General features: G+C 44.7%; 1 protein-coding gene across 4 annotated transcripts in view; it reads right to left on the bottom strand.

Moving 5' to 3' along the window:
* Positions 1-16203, bottom strand: part of IKZF4 (IKAROS family zinc finger 4) — a 45022-nt gene that overhangs the window by 21369 nt on the left and 7450 nt on the right. For all 4 annotated transcript variants that reach the window (XM_067529874.1, XM_067529876.1, XM_067529877.1 and 1 more), the window contains exon 2: positions 7735-7789. In XM_067529874.1, the coding sequence (XP_067385975.1) occupies positions 7735-7774 (40 nt within the window). In that variant the 5' untranslated portion in view covers positions 7775-7789. The remainder of the gene's footprint in view (positions 1-7734; positions 7790-16203) is intronic.

The raw sequence follows: 16203 nt of genomic DNA, 5'->3' as shown, positions 1-16203 counted from the left end.
AGAGGTGATTTCACATCCTTCTAAGCCAAAATTTCCCCTCCCCACCGCTGCTGTGTGCTGACTGCTGCTCTGCACCCCAGAAGTGGCTGCATCTCAGTGGTGCTGCATGAGCAGAGTTTGTGCGGCACTTTGGGCTGAAGAAAGCGGTCGCAGTGCGAACTTCTAATGCAGATGGTAACACGGTTTCCAACAGCTGCATCTGGATAAACCCTTGTCCCGTTGTCTGACGGGCACTGGGAATGCTGCCTCAGGAGGCCCTGCCGGCAATGGGAGTCATTTACTAGAAATGCCCTGAAGTGATGTGGCGTGTTGCAAGTCACTATGAGGCATGGAGCCACCGCACTAAGCTGGGACTCTCCAGGCAGCATTTCCACCCCTCCAGCTCCACTCTGCACCAGGATTTGGAGAGATTTTCTGTTGAGACCCCACGGATCCTCTGCCTTCCTCTCCCCCAAGCTTTGACTGGCTCAGTAAGCTGTTGCTGGCAAGTTCGAGTCACACTATGCCTACATGCATCACCAGCAGAAGCCACACAGCCTGGATTATGGATATTAGCTCTGAACTAGGAGAGGTTAACGAGACCATTTTATACAACCAAACGCAATACTAAAAGCCAGTGATGCTGCGGGGCTCAGTCAAGGCAATTTACCGCCCCTCAAAGAGCTGGACCCAGCATTTCTCAGTCCCCTCCGGCACGCGTTAGGTGTTACGGCTGAACTAGACACGGAGCATACGTTCCACAGCCTAAAAGCTTCTCAGAATAGGCACTTTTGAGGGCAAAGGGGGAAACAGGGGCCCCCTGATCTCTGTTAAAGGCACTTAGCACCTCTGATCATAAGCCATGCTCTGTTCCCATAGCCCTGCCAGCGTTTGTTTGCCTTTTTGTCATTCTTCCATGGGCAGAAGCCTGCGGTAGCATTTCCAATGGTCAAGTATTTCTCTTCTCCTTCCCTAAACCTGTTAATCTCCATCTAAAGATATTTCCTCTGCCCAGCATATCAGATAGTGCCACACATCCCTTTCCTCCTCCCCACCGCCAACGACACCAACCGTAAAGAGAAAAAGCAACGGCACGGGGTTATTTCAGAAGCCTCCCCCAACCCTCCCATTTCACTTACATTATTCTACCTTGCTGGAGATAGCCGGGAGTGTTATCACAGCCAACTCCTTGGAAACAGCTCTGGAATACAGGCTGTGTGTGTGCATGTCTGCATGTCAGTGGCAGGGTGAACTCAGCCACTCACCTTCCAGGAAGAAGAGATTCCTGGAAGTGAGAGAAACGGCCGTCATTTTACAGTCAAGCGGCACAGTTAGCAGGAATTCAGGGCTGCGGCATCCCCTTTTGCAGAGATGCAGGCTCGCTCCCCCGGCTGCTCAGGGTGTGTGCGTCCACGTGTCCTGTGCCAGCCCTTTAACAAGCCAGCTAAGGCAAAAAGGTGCTAACCTCTAGAGTCGTCTTGATGGGGAATGGCTGCAGGGCACCCACCTCAAACAGGGAGTGAATACAGCATAGAGGAGAGCACGCCTCACGCTGCCAAGATACAAATCTGCCATCCTGGGGCACCTTGCAGTCCATGGACACAAGCAGTAATTCAGCAAAGTACCAGGAAATACAACGGGGTGGGGCGGGAGGCGTGTTTTCCAAATAATTAAGGCTAGGAATGTACAGACATCTAACCCATGCCTGGTTAGGTAGGGAGCGGGGGGAATGTCTTTAAATCTTAGTCACGGACTCAGGAGGAGATGGGGAAATGTTTACTGCAATCCAGACCTTGCCACCCCACAAGCAAGCTGACTAAGTGCCCCCTCTTCCCAACAGTCCCAGCACACAGCAGGCCAGTCCCAGCTGCAGCTGCCCCTTCTTGCTATGTCATCTCACATTTCTCTAGAGCCTTTTATCCTGAAGGATCCCAAAGCACTTTTAAACCTGCGTATGCACAGGTATAACTGAATCCCTCCCTGGCACATAGCTTCTGCTGGGGTGGTGCAGGCAGATAGACTGCGCATAGCAATGGAAAGGAAATCTTCTGGCTAGGAACCCGTCCTCTAATGAGAAGGGCCCTGGGATGTCACATCCCCGTAGAGCTGACAGGATCTCATCCAAAAACCTCCAACCCCACCTAGTAAATTGCACATAAACCGACCTCTCTCTGAAGTAGCAAGGGCTAAGAGGGGGCTCTTAAAACCTGAGCCTTTGCCAGGGAGTTTGAGAATTTCAAACTGATGCTTAGATCATAACGCCATCCCATCAGCAGTTCATTAGCTCCTCAGTATCAACACTACCACACACAAGAGAACTCGAACCCTTTCCTTCTACCCAGAAGGGAAGATTATGCTAACTGCTCTGGAGAAATCATGGGCACCTATCCAAGAGGCCCAGAAACTCACAATGGAATTAACAGTTTCCTTTCAAATACACACAGAGAAATGCAGATTTGTCCCACTCCTCTGACCTACTTTTTGGAGGGACAAGCGTCTGGCTTCTGATAGCCTCATCAGAGTTTTCAATTCCAATCACTCTTCCAGACTTCAGGCAGCGCAAGGTAACTCTTCAGTAACTAAACACTTCAGCACACAACACCAATAATGCTTTGCTCATCTATAGCACCTGTTGTCCAAGGAACACAGAGTAATTAAGCTTCACTTAGCCTTTGTATGCTATTACCCCCATTTCATAGACGGGGAAACTGAGGCAGGTAGAGACAGAAAACAACTTGCATTACACAGATGAATGATTTGTCGTACACGGCAGCTGCAAAGTCAGGAAGAGAACCCAGGAGTCCTTGCTCCCTTTCCCACAGCCTCACACATACACTTCTCTGTTTCCAGTAATCACCTCAGGCAAAAAGCTGGGCAAACGAGATGGTGTCAGTATGTAGTAAGAACATCACTCTCTCAGTATCTGACAGCACACATTTGGTGGTAACAGGACAGTAACATTCTAATCACACAATGGCTTTTATTCTCTTTTTAAAAACCATGGAGATATTTTTCTATCTATATTATCTGAGGACTTGGTGCCTCAGGGAATGGATATGTAATACGTGTTGTTTACTGCCCCCGTGACTGGTAGTAACTGAGTCATTCCCAGAGCTGATCGGAAACTGTATTTTATTTTCCCTGGAAAAAATTTCCACCAAAAATGTTGTTTTCTTAAAAACGTTTTCGGTTTTCCAGTGAAAACCTAAAAATCTGACCAAAATGGAAATTCTTACATGAAAGTTTAAATTAAATTAAAAGGCCATTTTTTTGTGGAAGAGTTTTGACAAAAGTTTTGTTTTTTTCTTTTTGAAGCAGCTCTAGTCAGTCATTACTGACCCATTGGGGATGGATCACTTGATGATGACCTGGTCTGTTCATTCCCTCTGAAACACCTGGCACTGGCCACCATCGGAAGACAGGATATTGGGCTAGATGGATCATTGGTCTAACCCAGTGTGGCTGTTCTTATGGCTATTCAAGACCCGTATCAAATGATTTGGGGGCTCTTGGTCCGGTTCCTAGCGGAGAGGTAGCTGCTGAGAACATCACGCAGAGCCCCCCTTGCAGACAGTCTGAACAGTCAGGTCAAGAATCGAATGGGCCCTGGACACTGAATTTCCCCTAGCCCACACCCTCAGAAGGGCAGACTTCAGGGCAGAGCTGAGGTGTACTGGCAGGGCATGGGCTGTGCTGCAGCTGGCCACAATATACTTGTTCTGGGGTTAGAGGACTTCAGTCCCCAGGGCAAGCCATCAGGCACTTTTAGTTGGCACTAAATTCACTTTAAAAGGCAAATTTAAAACAAGGTTTGGGGCCTGACTTTGATCAAAAGAAGCCAAGAGACTTTCCAATGAAGCCACCGCCCCATGTGCCACTCGCCACGTCGTGGGCTTGCACTCGAGGCCAAATTCAGATGTGGCGTAAGCGGGTGCAACTCTACTGGCTTCCCTCGGGTCTGATTTTAGCCCCGTAGCAATGCGATATCAAAGCATCAGTGAGAAGGGAAGGCGGAGCCCGACTTGCAGGCTACAGTTCGTTCATGTTTTCCCGGAGGCTGCAGTGAGCAGAGGGGCTTCCTGCCGGATACGCCGGAGTTGTTTAGTTTCACATTATCCTTGCCCACATCGCTTTGCAGCCTGGGATGACAGGCCAGGGTAAAGCAGGGTCCCAATTCCTTCTGGTCACACCTCCCTCTTGCCCCAGGTGCAGCCGTTTGCTGAGTACGACGAGCGCCCTTGACGTAAAACGGACACCAGCCTGGCCGGCTTTCCCACCCCGCAGGGGAGAGGAGCATTCGATTGTGTGATTCTGATTCTTCTCTCCTTCTTGAGCAGCCCCTTCATGACTTTCTTCCTTGGCAAGCTGCCAGCAGCTCTTGAATTCGGAACCGAGGCGTTCTCGCATCCTAAACTCAAGCAGGCTTCAAATTACATCAAGGGAGCTGCTCCCTCTTTTCATTTCAGGCATTCTTACGAAACTACAGCATCTCCATGGAGCTCAGGGGCAAAGAGGAACCTGCTGCAAAGGCAGAGGGGAGGGGTGATGATGCTCACCAGAAAGTTCCCAAAGAAAAGCAAGGCAGCAGCTTGAAGACAATGCAGTCCTCTGAGCGAGGTGCACTCAGGCGTGTTCAAGCCTGGCTGCAAAGCAGGGAGATGCAGCTCTGCCGAGTGGAAACCTGAACTAAACTAGCCAAGCAGCCACTTCCAGCAAGCACCCACCAGCGCACGACACGAGCCGTCCGCTTCTCCTCATGGAAGCGTTTTGTAACTTAACAAGGGGCATCCTGGCAGCCAAAACCCAGAGCTTCATGGCGAGCAAAACCCAAGCAGCAAAGTACAGGCAGAGCAGCACCCAGAAAGAAACCAACAATCCAGCTGCCAGCACTAATCCTCCAGGGTCCAGAGGAAACTTTTCTTAAAAACCAAACAAAAAGAACAATAACGGACTCTGAGGCTCACTGGATTCTGCAGGTCAGAGTGGGCACAACGTGAAGTGTCGTAAGCAAAGAGGCAGTGTTCGTGTTTCCTTGCACAGTTCTGTCAGTGCACCCCAATCCTGGCCAGCAGCACCCCCCTTCAACAATCCTGGCTCTGCCTCACAGCCCTGCTAATGCACGTCACTTCCAACTGTCACCCCAGCTAGTCTTTTGGTCACTGCCTATCACCTTAATCTACAATCTTAATTCAGGGAAACCCTACGGCCTGTGCTATGCAGAAGGTCAGATTAGATTATCTCAGTGCTCCATCCCGGCTTTATAACTGATAAATCTGCACCAAACCTTATCTTAGTCCAAGGCTTTCCTGGAGCAGAGACTGAATTTCAAACTGTGTGGGGTTTTTATGCTATGGATACATACCCACTACAGAGCAGAAGGGCCCCAGCAAGCTAGTTTTCACATATAAAGACTAGGAGCCAGGTTTCCCTAGGCAACCCTCTAGTCTCTTAATCCCATTGGCACTCCTGAGCCCACCGTTTGAGATGGTCACAAGTCATCGAATGCCTCGCACTGTCACTCCGACCCACTCTAGTCACTCACGTCCGAAAGGACCTTCATGTTACCAACAGATTGTAACAATCAATCAACAACAAAGATGTTAACTCACCCCACGCACACACCTCGCCCTCTCCCAGTGCAACATTTCATGGCTCCAAACCCAGCCTTAGCTCCAGATTTAATCTTAACACTCTGTAACAAACAATAGTGCAGTATTTGGCAAGGCAGATATTTGAGATCAGCCGTGGGGGTCTGAAATATCACATTTGTTTGCAAGTTTAGCATTGCGTATTCCTGTGCAGTGGAAAGAGCCTAACAGAGGAGAATAAAATATCCACCCTATAAATTAAGTAGGGTATCAAACTTCTTCAACTATCTAGTATTGAAAATCAAGCCAGATGTCACTGGAAAGATACTTTTCCTTCAGTTTGCAATGAGGGCCAAGATTTGACCTGTGCTCTGGATGGCATGAAGTACTAATGATCACCAAACAGCTCAGCACATTGTGACATTAAGAATGCCCATGGGCAGAGGGGAAGGGGCACCCTGATATCTAGCAGTGAGCTTCAGCCCAGTGGCCCTATTGTTATAATCTGTATCGAAGAGGTGTCACGTCACGTATTATTGGAAAGCTCAGAGCTTGCTGGTTATTAATTTGCATTGTCATGTAGGTGCAAGAAACTGGTGCAAAGTTATGGACAGAAACTGAAATTGTAATTCTTAAAATATATTTGCCAGTCAAACAGAAGTTACCCCACCCTAAGAAAGGAATGTGGATTTTCTACTGGGCTGTTACTTCCAAAGTACTTTGAAAGACAATGAGAATGCATTTACAGATAAATAAAGCTATCAAGCTAACACATGGGGTGGGGGGGGAGGAAGAAGAGACAGCGTGGCTACACCCCAGCAGGGAAGAGAATTTTTATCTGAGCTATACAGACAGGGGGTCTTCACGTCAAATAATAAGCAACTGAATCAGCTGATTGAATACAATGTTAGTGTATCATGGGAGGTCGTTTATGAATGCCTGGAACACGCTGGCAATTAATGTCATTGTGAAATGTGTGCATTAACGCTACAGGAGGAATTATGAAGACTCATTGATAATGTGTTTTAAAGTATGTGGCCGCTCAAAGGAAGGAACAGTGCGCCCAGACAGGGAAGTGGGGGAGGCAGCTTTCTATCTCTCTCTAGAGTCCTTCAACCCAAAGGGAGGAGGGGAGTTGGAGTCTCTGGGAACTGGGCTGTGGGGAAGGGGAAGACAGCCCCTAAGATCTCTTTCACTTGGGGAGACAAGGGAAGCCAGCCTGTTACTCTTCTGTGAAGAGGTCCTGGCCTAAGGTGTGGCCAGCCGTTTTGAGTCATCTGGTTGGGAGCTTGTGGTCAGAATTTTACCTTGCACCCAGACAATAGGTTGGTAAGTTAAGTGATAGCCATCAGAAGCATGTTTTGTGTTACTTGTAAAGCTTTCTACCTTTATTTCCTTGAGCTCACTTAATTCATGCTCTTTTGTTAATAACATGGTTTATTTTTACTATAAGCCAACACAGTGCTGTGTGTAATGTGGAGTGAGTATTAACTCCAGTTCAAGTCAGGAGCTGGTGGAATGTGACTCTCTACAGGAGCAAACAAACCTTATTTCTCTGAGCTGTCCAGGTGAGGGCTGGACACATCAGGGCACACAGTTTGGGAAAACTTGGGACTAGGAGTGTGTTGGGGTCATCTCACTGGTGGTAACCAAGGCTGGTGGGAAGCCAGAGTGGGGCTGTATTCAGGCTGCTGAATCAGGGCTGTCTAAGCGCACACACACTCAGATTGTGTCTTGCTGAGTGTGAGCATCTCAAGCTGAGAGCTACCAGAGTTAGGCAGGGCAACTCCTCCCTGGTCTGGATTTGCACCCTGACCAGACTGGACTATCACACACACAGGCAACCAAGTGTCTAAAAACTGGCATAATTAGGTTGATCCTGGCATATTAAATTCTAACTCAGTTTCTAAAACTGTACTTGTTTGCAGTGGACGTATCTGTTGCTGAGATGGTGAATGCCAAAGACGTGTTAATACTTTCCAGATATTAGCATTAACAAGATACGCTAGATAATCTGAAAATAATCCATATCACCATCACGAATTAAGTGCCTTACAGTATATCTCTGGAGCAAAGCAATACATCAGCATTAGACTCTCACACAGAAAATGGCCTTTTGAAATATAGGTATCCAAAATACGGGACAGCAGCAAAATAAGTGACATACCAGATATGTAGGAACGTCCATTGCAGTCTTCTATATCCATCTTTAAGGTACTTTGCTAAAAGAGAAAGCAGAGCTCCGTCAGAAAGCCTCTGGAAACACAGGGCTGGCGTCTATTTCCAGACACAACCCCTTCAGCAAAAGGGCCCATCAACTTCTTATAGTGAATAAATTACTTACCGAGCCCTGATTTATCAGTGCCAGTTTGCAGCACTGATCTTGACACAGCGAAACAAGGTAAAACTCTGATTTGATCTCCACTTTGGAACTAAATTTATATTGCTCACTAAAGAGTTACTTTCTAGGCACTAAAAAACAACGTTCGATTGTAAAGCAACTAACAAGCAAAGATTCCCAGTCAACAAAATGAATACAGTGTTTTCTTCCCAGCCTCTGCCTTCAGCTCTCCGCCATCACAGTTCTGCAGCATTTACATGAGAATCTGTTTGTCAAATGGCATTAGTTCTTAAAAGTCAAACTTGTAATACTGGAAGTAGAGTAAGACAAGAGAAAAGCGTCTGTCAATTCTCCTGGCGCATCTGACAAGGCAAGACCTGATTCAAACTTCACTGGTCCAGAAGGACAAGCGGCCACAGGCCATTGCTAATTAATCTGAAACCTCGAGTGGTGAGGTATGATAGCAGTTGTACGTACAATTCATGTAATCAGACTGACTCTTTGCTGTCGAGCTCATTTCAACAGGGAACTTCTCTATTGAAAACTGATGCTGGTATATTTGGGGTGGCAGCAGGTACACGAAGCCTTGAATGTGAGAAGTGTTTAGCTGAAGCACTCAGCTTCATTTGATCAGTGAGAAAGGATGCTTCTTTTTTCAATGAGATTTAAAACTAGCACACAATGCTCCGCTGAGCAGTCTCGCGACAGCCATTGCAAAGAGCATGCTAGAATAAAAGTGAAATCTGCCTTCTATTTTGCTACTTGGTGCCCTGCAGAGATAATGAACATTTTATACATCCCAGTGGCTTATTTGTCAATTACATCTGTTGTTTAAAAAACAAAATGAGTACAGCCACAAAAAACACAAGTTTTGCTGTTTAGAATTCACGCTGTAATTGGCAGTTGGTACATTCAGAAACTAGGAGAATTTGCTTTAGAGAACAATTAAAAGTGATAATTTGCTGCGATGGATTATCTCCTTGAGAGAAAAAAAATAAATGTTATTTGCAAAATGTGAAAGACAAAGGGGGAAAAAAACAGAGAATTAACTTTTTTCCTCCTTTTTTAATGATCAAATATTACTTAGAGCCTGTGCAAACTGCTTTTTTTTAAAAAGATTGACGAAATCAGAGTTACCCTCTTCTGATAATTCCCATTTTAAAGAAGGGTTTTTACAATTTTATTTTTTACCAAAGAAACTCAAATAAATGGTGTTAACGTTACAATTTTATAATCAAACTGCCAGCAGCTTTGAGGAGATGAATGCAAAAATGGACTGAGCAGTCAGGGAGCTAGGGTGGCGTAGTGGTTTGAGCGCTAGAGGACGCACGTGAAACCTGGGATCTTGTCCCAGCTTTGCCTCTGGCCTCGTGGGGGACCTTGGCCAAGTCACTCTGTCTCATCTGCAAAGCAGGGACAAGGATACTGACCTCCCTTGTAAAGCACGTTCAGATCTCTGGATGAAAAGTGGGATATAATCATTAATGTATTAATCAGATTCTATTAATCCATCAGATCCAATTACAGTAGAACCTCAGAGTTACGAACTGACCAGTCAATCATACACCTCATTTGGAACCGGAATTACGCAACCAGGCAGCAGCAGAGACCAACAAAAAGCAAATACAGCACAGTGCTGTGTTAAACATAAACTACTAAAAAAATTAAGGGAAAGTTTAAAAAAAGATTTGACAGGGTAAGGAAACAGTTTCTGTGTGTGTTTAGTTTAAATTAAGATGGTTAAAAGCAGCATTTTTCTTCTGCATAGTAAAGTTTCAAAGCTGTATTAAGTCAATATTCAGTTGTAAACTTCTGAAAGAACCATAATGTTTGGTTCAGAGTTACAAACAACCTCCATTCCTCAGGTGTTCGTAACGCTGAGGTTCTACTGTACTCACTTTATTTTAGTTGACAAGCATCCCTGGAGACAAGCTGGCTTTGACGAGACGGAGCCTTTCGCTCCTGGGTCACCGGTTTAAAGCCATTCCAGGTCAGCGGTGGTAGTGGCTTCCCTGATAGCTATTTGTCTGTCCGACTTTGTCCTGTGAGTTGGTGAGTCTCAGCTCAGTTTCCAGTAACCCAAGTATCCACATCACAGATATTAAAATCGGCTCTGCTGCTGGTAATCACAGCAGAAACTGCCCTCGCAGCCCAAAAGGTGGTGTCGAACCTCCAGAATGAAGACAAACTCCCCAGTGGTGGGAGTATGGAGGAGTTTATATTGCTGCTTGCTCTTGTTTTGTAGGTAAACACGAGGACTTGGTTCCCGATGTGTCAATCTAACATTTTCTGGGTGACTAAACTCAGAGTTAATCACCCTCAATAAGTGGGCAAAAATCAAGCAGAGAGGTTTGCACCTCTTATTGTCATCCTAGCTTTTAAACAACTTACAAGGCTGTGTCTTTGCTCTACCTGTGGCTCACGACACTGAATTTACCGGTTATCTAGTTCCAGTTCTAGTTCTTAGGCCTGAATTACAAAGGAAAAGCTTCCTCCCCACAATGGCTATTAACGTTATAAGATGAAAATAATTTAGGTTGAAATATATATATTTCAGCGCCAGGTTATATTGTACCAGTGGTTTAAAATGCATCCTGCAGTTTTACTTTCGATGAATCCATAATTTTGCTTGTTAACGTTATGTGCGCACACTTGGGGATTCGCCTGGCTCCATTCAAAGGGCACATGACAAACTAATAAAAATAACTTTTGTTTAGTTCCCCCTCCCTCCACTTTCCCTGTACTCTGCACAAGCCATTGGAAACACTCAATTAAAAAACCACAACAAAATGCAAGTGATTATCCTAAAATCATTCAAAAGGTGAGTGTTTGCGGATGTTTAAAAGTGGCTTTTTTTGGTATGAGGCGTGTCTATTTCTCAGGTTTCCCCAATTTATTTGATTTTTCAATAAAGCAGGTGCCCATGTCAAATCAGGCACTAGAACTAAACCTGCGCTATCTATTTCCATAAGATCCTTGTTAATTACAGAGCCAAAGCAAACCCTGCTTTGTACGCTACACTCGGGACAAGCAGACCCAAACTTACTCTTGCAGCCAGCATGTTCGTTGCTTTTCCACCGACCTGGTGCTCCACCACAAGCAGCACAAGCTTCCCTGTACTCTCCCAATATGCCTGAGGCCTGTCTGGGAGGGGCCACCCTAGTAGGTGTGCAAAGGGAGCTCTGGGCCCTATTCAATCCTTGGTCTCCGGGCCGAGACTAAGAACAATTGCGATCAATTTTTGTTTTCAGCTGTGCACAGGGGCTGGCGAGGAACAGGACTGAGATCTCACCCAAACTAAGTAATCAGCTAGTAACAGAGTGCTACTGAGCGCAAGGCCCAGTTCTGCAGTGCTGAATCCTGAGTCACACAAGCAGCCGTATTCAGGTCAAAGAGACTGTGCGCAATATCAAAGAAGTGAGGGTCAGACACCATCTCTGTATTCAAAAAGGGACTAAGAGAACTGGGAACCCCTTACAGCAGTTGTCCAAGCCCGGGGTCAGCCACTGATTTGCTTCATTTTGATGGAGTCAGAGGCCAGAAAGCAGGAATTTTTACTTTGGAAGACTGGCTCCATCTGGGGAAGAAGGCAGTACCCACCTAAACCCCAGCACTCTAGGAATGATTGGCCTTAATGAGCCTCAGCTGGGAAAATGGCTTTGTTTGTATTTTTCTCTGAGAGACATTTTTACAAACACACTCAGTATCTGCCCTGATCGGTCCCTACGATCTCAAAGTCAGCAATGCCAGGTGACTGAAAACAATCCCTGCTTTAAAGAAACTGATTGTTTCAAAGGGTGAATTTTCCATTTTGCTGATGTGCGCTGGGTCTGTAAGGAGTTTGATAATAAAGGAAAATCAAATGGTTCCCTTCTCAGGTTCTCTCTCAATTGCCAGTTAGCATCTGCTTGATAGTAGTGTGCTTGTATTTACAGCACTACCTTTGTCCCAAAGCCCTTTACAAATGCACCTGTGAAATACAGCTACCCCCAGAACAGTCTGCCCAACTGAAAGGGAAGGGGATATTTAGCTCACTGGAGGAAAATGGTCCCATGGGATCTTTGGTGTCCACACAGAAGAGATAGGATCCTCCTTGGTTTATAAGGTCGAGTGTGAAAGATCCAGAGCAAAATGTACAAAACAATTAATCTCTTCAGAGAGGACAGAGTTCAGGCTGCTGGAGATTTGAACCTGCAACTACAGGGACACAAAACATGTCAAACTTCACACTTGAGCCATCCCATTTTACAGGGCTACTGGGGCAGAGCGCGGGTTAATAACTACACTGTTCTCTGAGCTTTCAAACATGATTGCCAGCTTGGAAATTAGGAACTTAAATGTACTAAAATTAGAGCAGAATGGCTTTAGAATTGCTTGACGTTCTCATCCCCTCTGAAATAAGGACTTTCCCCCTAGTGACACGACTCAGTGGGGGTGGGGGAGTTGGACTCAGAAATAGCCCAATTAAATGCAGTATCTTCAATCTCACTGTGATGCAGTTTCTAAATTTCGTTTACACTAATAATGAGAGAGGCTTTTGAGAAAAGCTAGGACTTGAATGCCCTTCCGAGGATGAAAAGGGCTGGATCTTTGTGTACCTAATAGTTATTTGGATTATGAAAGAATTCTAGAGATAGAACAGTCTTGTTAGGTCGCACCTACTCCATCCCTCCCCGGACTCCAGTCTGCTTTTAAGTGTCTCAAACAATGAGGAGTCCATCAGTCTCTTGGGACACAATTCTACAGTCCTATTGTTCTCACTGGAAGTCAGCCTAAATTTTTCTTCTCTTAATTTCATCCCATTATTCCTGGTTATAGCCGAAGTACTGTGAAATAGTGCTCTGCATTTTAAATATCCCAGCGTCGGTCATGGAACGCTTTTCAGATTCCTGATACCATAATTGCAAGAACGAGAACACTAAATTCCAACCAAATTATACTGAAGCATCTGCATGATTAGAAGTAGGATCACAATGAACCTTAACCCCTAACGAGAAGAAAAAGCTAGATCCTACCTCAGGCTTATGTAAAGCCTGGCCACAACAATTACAATTCTTCAGGTCCTCAAGAGAGTCCAACACTCAAAGCTGATCTGCATGTGTACCGTCTCCCTAGAGATAACATACTTTTTATTTTCATGCACGCCATGATTCACTGTTTAAGATGCACAAATTGGACTCTTTGTGCTATTCAAAATGTGAGCTGGGATAAATCGGAGCCTCCCCAGGGAACCGTTCAAATGAACAGCCTCACGTTTTAGTGGCAGGAAAACAATTAGCAGAGAAAACGAGCGCAACAGATAGCAAGGAGCAATGAACACTTCCAGCTTCAGTGAATCCACTAATCAAGACAACTAGCTGCAAAGACAACAGCCTGTGCTTTCCAGCTCAGAAGTAAACTTGCGATAGCCAGCGTTATAGTGCTATGCATTTATTTCCCCTCCACTCAGGGTGTAAAGAAAGTGAGATACTCACAGGGTCAGTGGTGCTAAAACGTACTCGCTTCATCTTCTCCTTCAAGGAGACAGATCTGGTCTAGATTGAAAATCTTGCAGTGACCTTTAGGGTTAGCGTGCCTCCACTTATGCTGAAACAGCCGGGGAAATACGTTATAATTGCGTGAGCTATGGGCCCCCGTTCTGCACGGGGTGGAGGCCTAAGACGATATTTCAAAATGTATACCCAGCTTCCAATAATTTAGAGAGTGGGCTGTGACCTTAAAATGACCCTATTAACATTGAAAGATCCCAAATTAAAAAGGTGGTGTCGAAACAATAATTGCTGTGTAGAACAGATTTCATCCTACTGCAAGTTTCTGCTAAAAATCCATCTTTTCTCTCCTGCCTATAACCTCTGATTTCTCTCTGCCCTCCTCAGCTGTTATTAAACTCTGTTCTGGGATATAGCTGGTCTAAGAAATACAATACCAAATAAATTTGTAGTGCAAAAAGAGCCAGGAGGGCAGTGTTTAAAAAAAGCAACAGAATAAACTTTCAAACAACAGCCTGTAACACATCAGAATATTTTATCCAGTGGTTTTAAGTCAAGCCCATGTAAGGTATGTACCTGATGGAATATGTTTGAGAATTGAAGTACTTTCCTTCACAGGCAAGAGGGAAGACATTAACACTTAACACTTTTTGTTCTCTAAAAATGAAACATACAAATCAAAACACCTTCTAGCCAAACTGTATTCATCAAATAGAAAGCTGCATTTTTTGTGGATGGAGACATTTCTCTTCTCCGGTCACAAATATTCCCTAGACAAAGCCCTCTTCAAATAAGGACATTTTAATGTTTAATTTACAATTAATCCAAACTGCATGGAACAAGTGAGATTCCAAGCTGCTTTTAAATCCTTGTGGCTAACTGTCCAATAGGTTTTCTGAATTAAGAACCTAAGAACAGCCATAATGGGTCAGACCAATGGTCCATCTACCCCAGCATCCTGTCATCCAACAGTGACCGTTGCCAGATGTATTAGAGGGAATGAACAAAACAGGGAAATTTATCGAGTGATCCATCCCGTCCTCTAGTCCCAGCTTCTGGCAGTCAGAGTTAAAGGGTCCCCCAGAACATGGGGCTGTGTCTTGACCAACTTCGGAAATAGCCATTGATGGATCTATCCTCCAGAAACTTATCTAGTTCTTTTTTTAACCCAGTTATACTTCTGGCTTTTATAACAACCCCATGGCAAGGAGTCCCATAGGTTAACTGTGATTTGTGTGAAGAAGTACTTCCTTACATTTATTTTAAACTTGCTGCTTACTAATTTCAGCAGGTGACCCCTGTGTTAGGTGAAGGGGTAAATAACACTTCCTTATTCACTTTTTCCACACCATGCTTTTACAGACCTCTATAATACTCCCTCCCTCATCCTCCAGTCATCTCTTTTCTAAGCTGAACAGTTCCAGTCTTTTTTTTCTCCTCAGAAGGAAGCTGTTCCATACCTTAATCACGTTTGTTGTCCTTTTCTGAACTTTTACCAATTCTAACATGCCTTTTTTTGAGATGAGGCAACCAGAGCTGCAGGCAGGCAGCATTCAAGATGTGGTCAGACCATGGATTTATATAGTGGAATTATGATATTTTCTGTCTTCTTATCTATCCTGTTCCTAACATTGTTAGCTTTTTTGACTGCTCCTGTACACTGAGCGGACGTTTTCAGAGCACTATCCACCATGACTCCAAGGTCTCTCTCTTTAGCTAATTCAAACCCATCATTTTGTACATATAGTTGGGATTGTGTTTTCCAATGTGCATTATTTTCCATTTATCAACATTGAATTTCATCTGCCATTTTCTTGCCTAGTCATCCAGTTTTGTGTGATCCCTTTGTAACTCTTCGTAGTCTGCTTTGGACTTAACTATCTTGTTTAGTTTTGTACCATCTGCAGTCTTTGCCAACTCACTGCGCACCACCCTTTTCCAGATCATTTATGAGAATGCTGAACAGCACTGGTTCTAGTACAGTGCCTTGAGGGATCCCACTATTTACCTCTCTCCACTGTGAAAACTGACCTTTTATTCCTATGCTTTGTTTTCAATCTTTTCACCAGTTACTGATCCATGAGACGACCTTCCCTCTTATTCCACAACTGCTTACTTTACTTAAAGGCCTTTGGTGAGGGACCTTGGCAAAGGCTTTCTGAAAGTCCAAGTACACTATATCCATTGGATCAACATGTTTGTTGCCCCCTCAAAGAATTCTACTGGACTGGTGAGACATGATTTCCCTTCACAAAAGCCGTATTGACTCTTCCCCAACAAATTGGCTTCCTGGCCGGTAATTACCAGGATCGCCTCTGGAGCCTTATTTAAAGATTGGTGTTATATTAGTTATCTTCCAATCCTCTGGTACAGAGGCCAATTTAAGTGATAGGTTACATGCCACAGTTAGTAGTTCTGCAATTTCATATTTGAATTCCTTCAGAACTCTTGGGTGAACTCTGGTCCTGGTGATCTTTTACTGTTTAATTTATCAGTTTGTTCCAAACACTCCTCTACTGACACCTCAATCTGGGACAGCTCCTCAGATTTGTCCCCTAAAAATAATAGTTTGGGTGTGGAGATCTCCCTCACATCCTCAGCAGTGAAGAACAATGCAAAGAATGAATTTAGTTTCTCCATAACGGCCTTGTCTTCCTTGAGTGCTCCTTTAGCACCTCAATTGTCCAGTGATCCCATTGATTGTATGGCAGCCTTCCTACTTCTTCAGTTTGTGTGTCTTTTGCTAGCTGCTCTTCAAATTCCTTTTTGGTCTGCCTAATTATACTTTTACATTTGACTTGCCAGA

The sequence above is a fragment of the Emydura macquarii genome, unplaced genomic scaffold (assembly GCF_026122565.2).
Source record: "Emydura macquarii macquarii isolate MOO-44397 ecotype Brisbane River unplaced genomic scaffold, CSIRO-AGI_Emac_v2 contig_2994, whole genome shotgun sequence".
NCBI lineage: Eukaryota > Metazoa > Chordata > Testudines > Chelidae > Emydura > Emydura macquarii.
The sequence above is the reverse complement of the archived record's forward strand: the minus strand, read 5'-3'. Positions and strand labels throughout refer to the sequence as shown.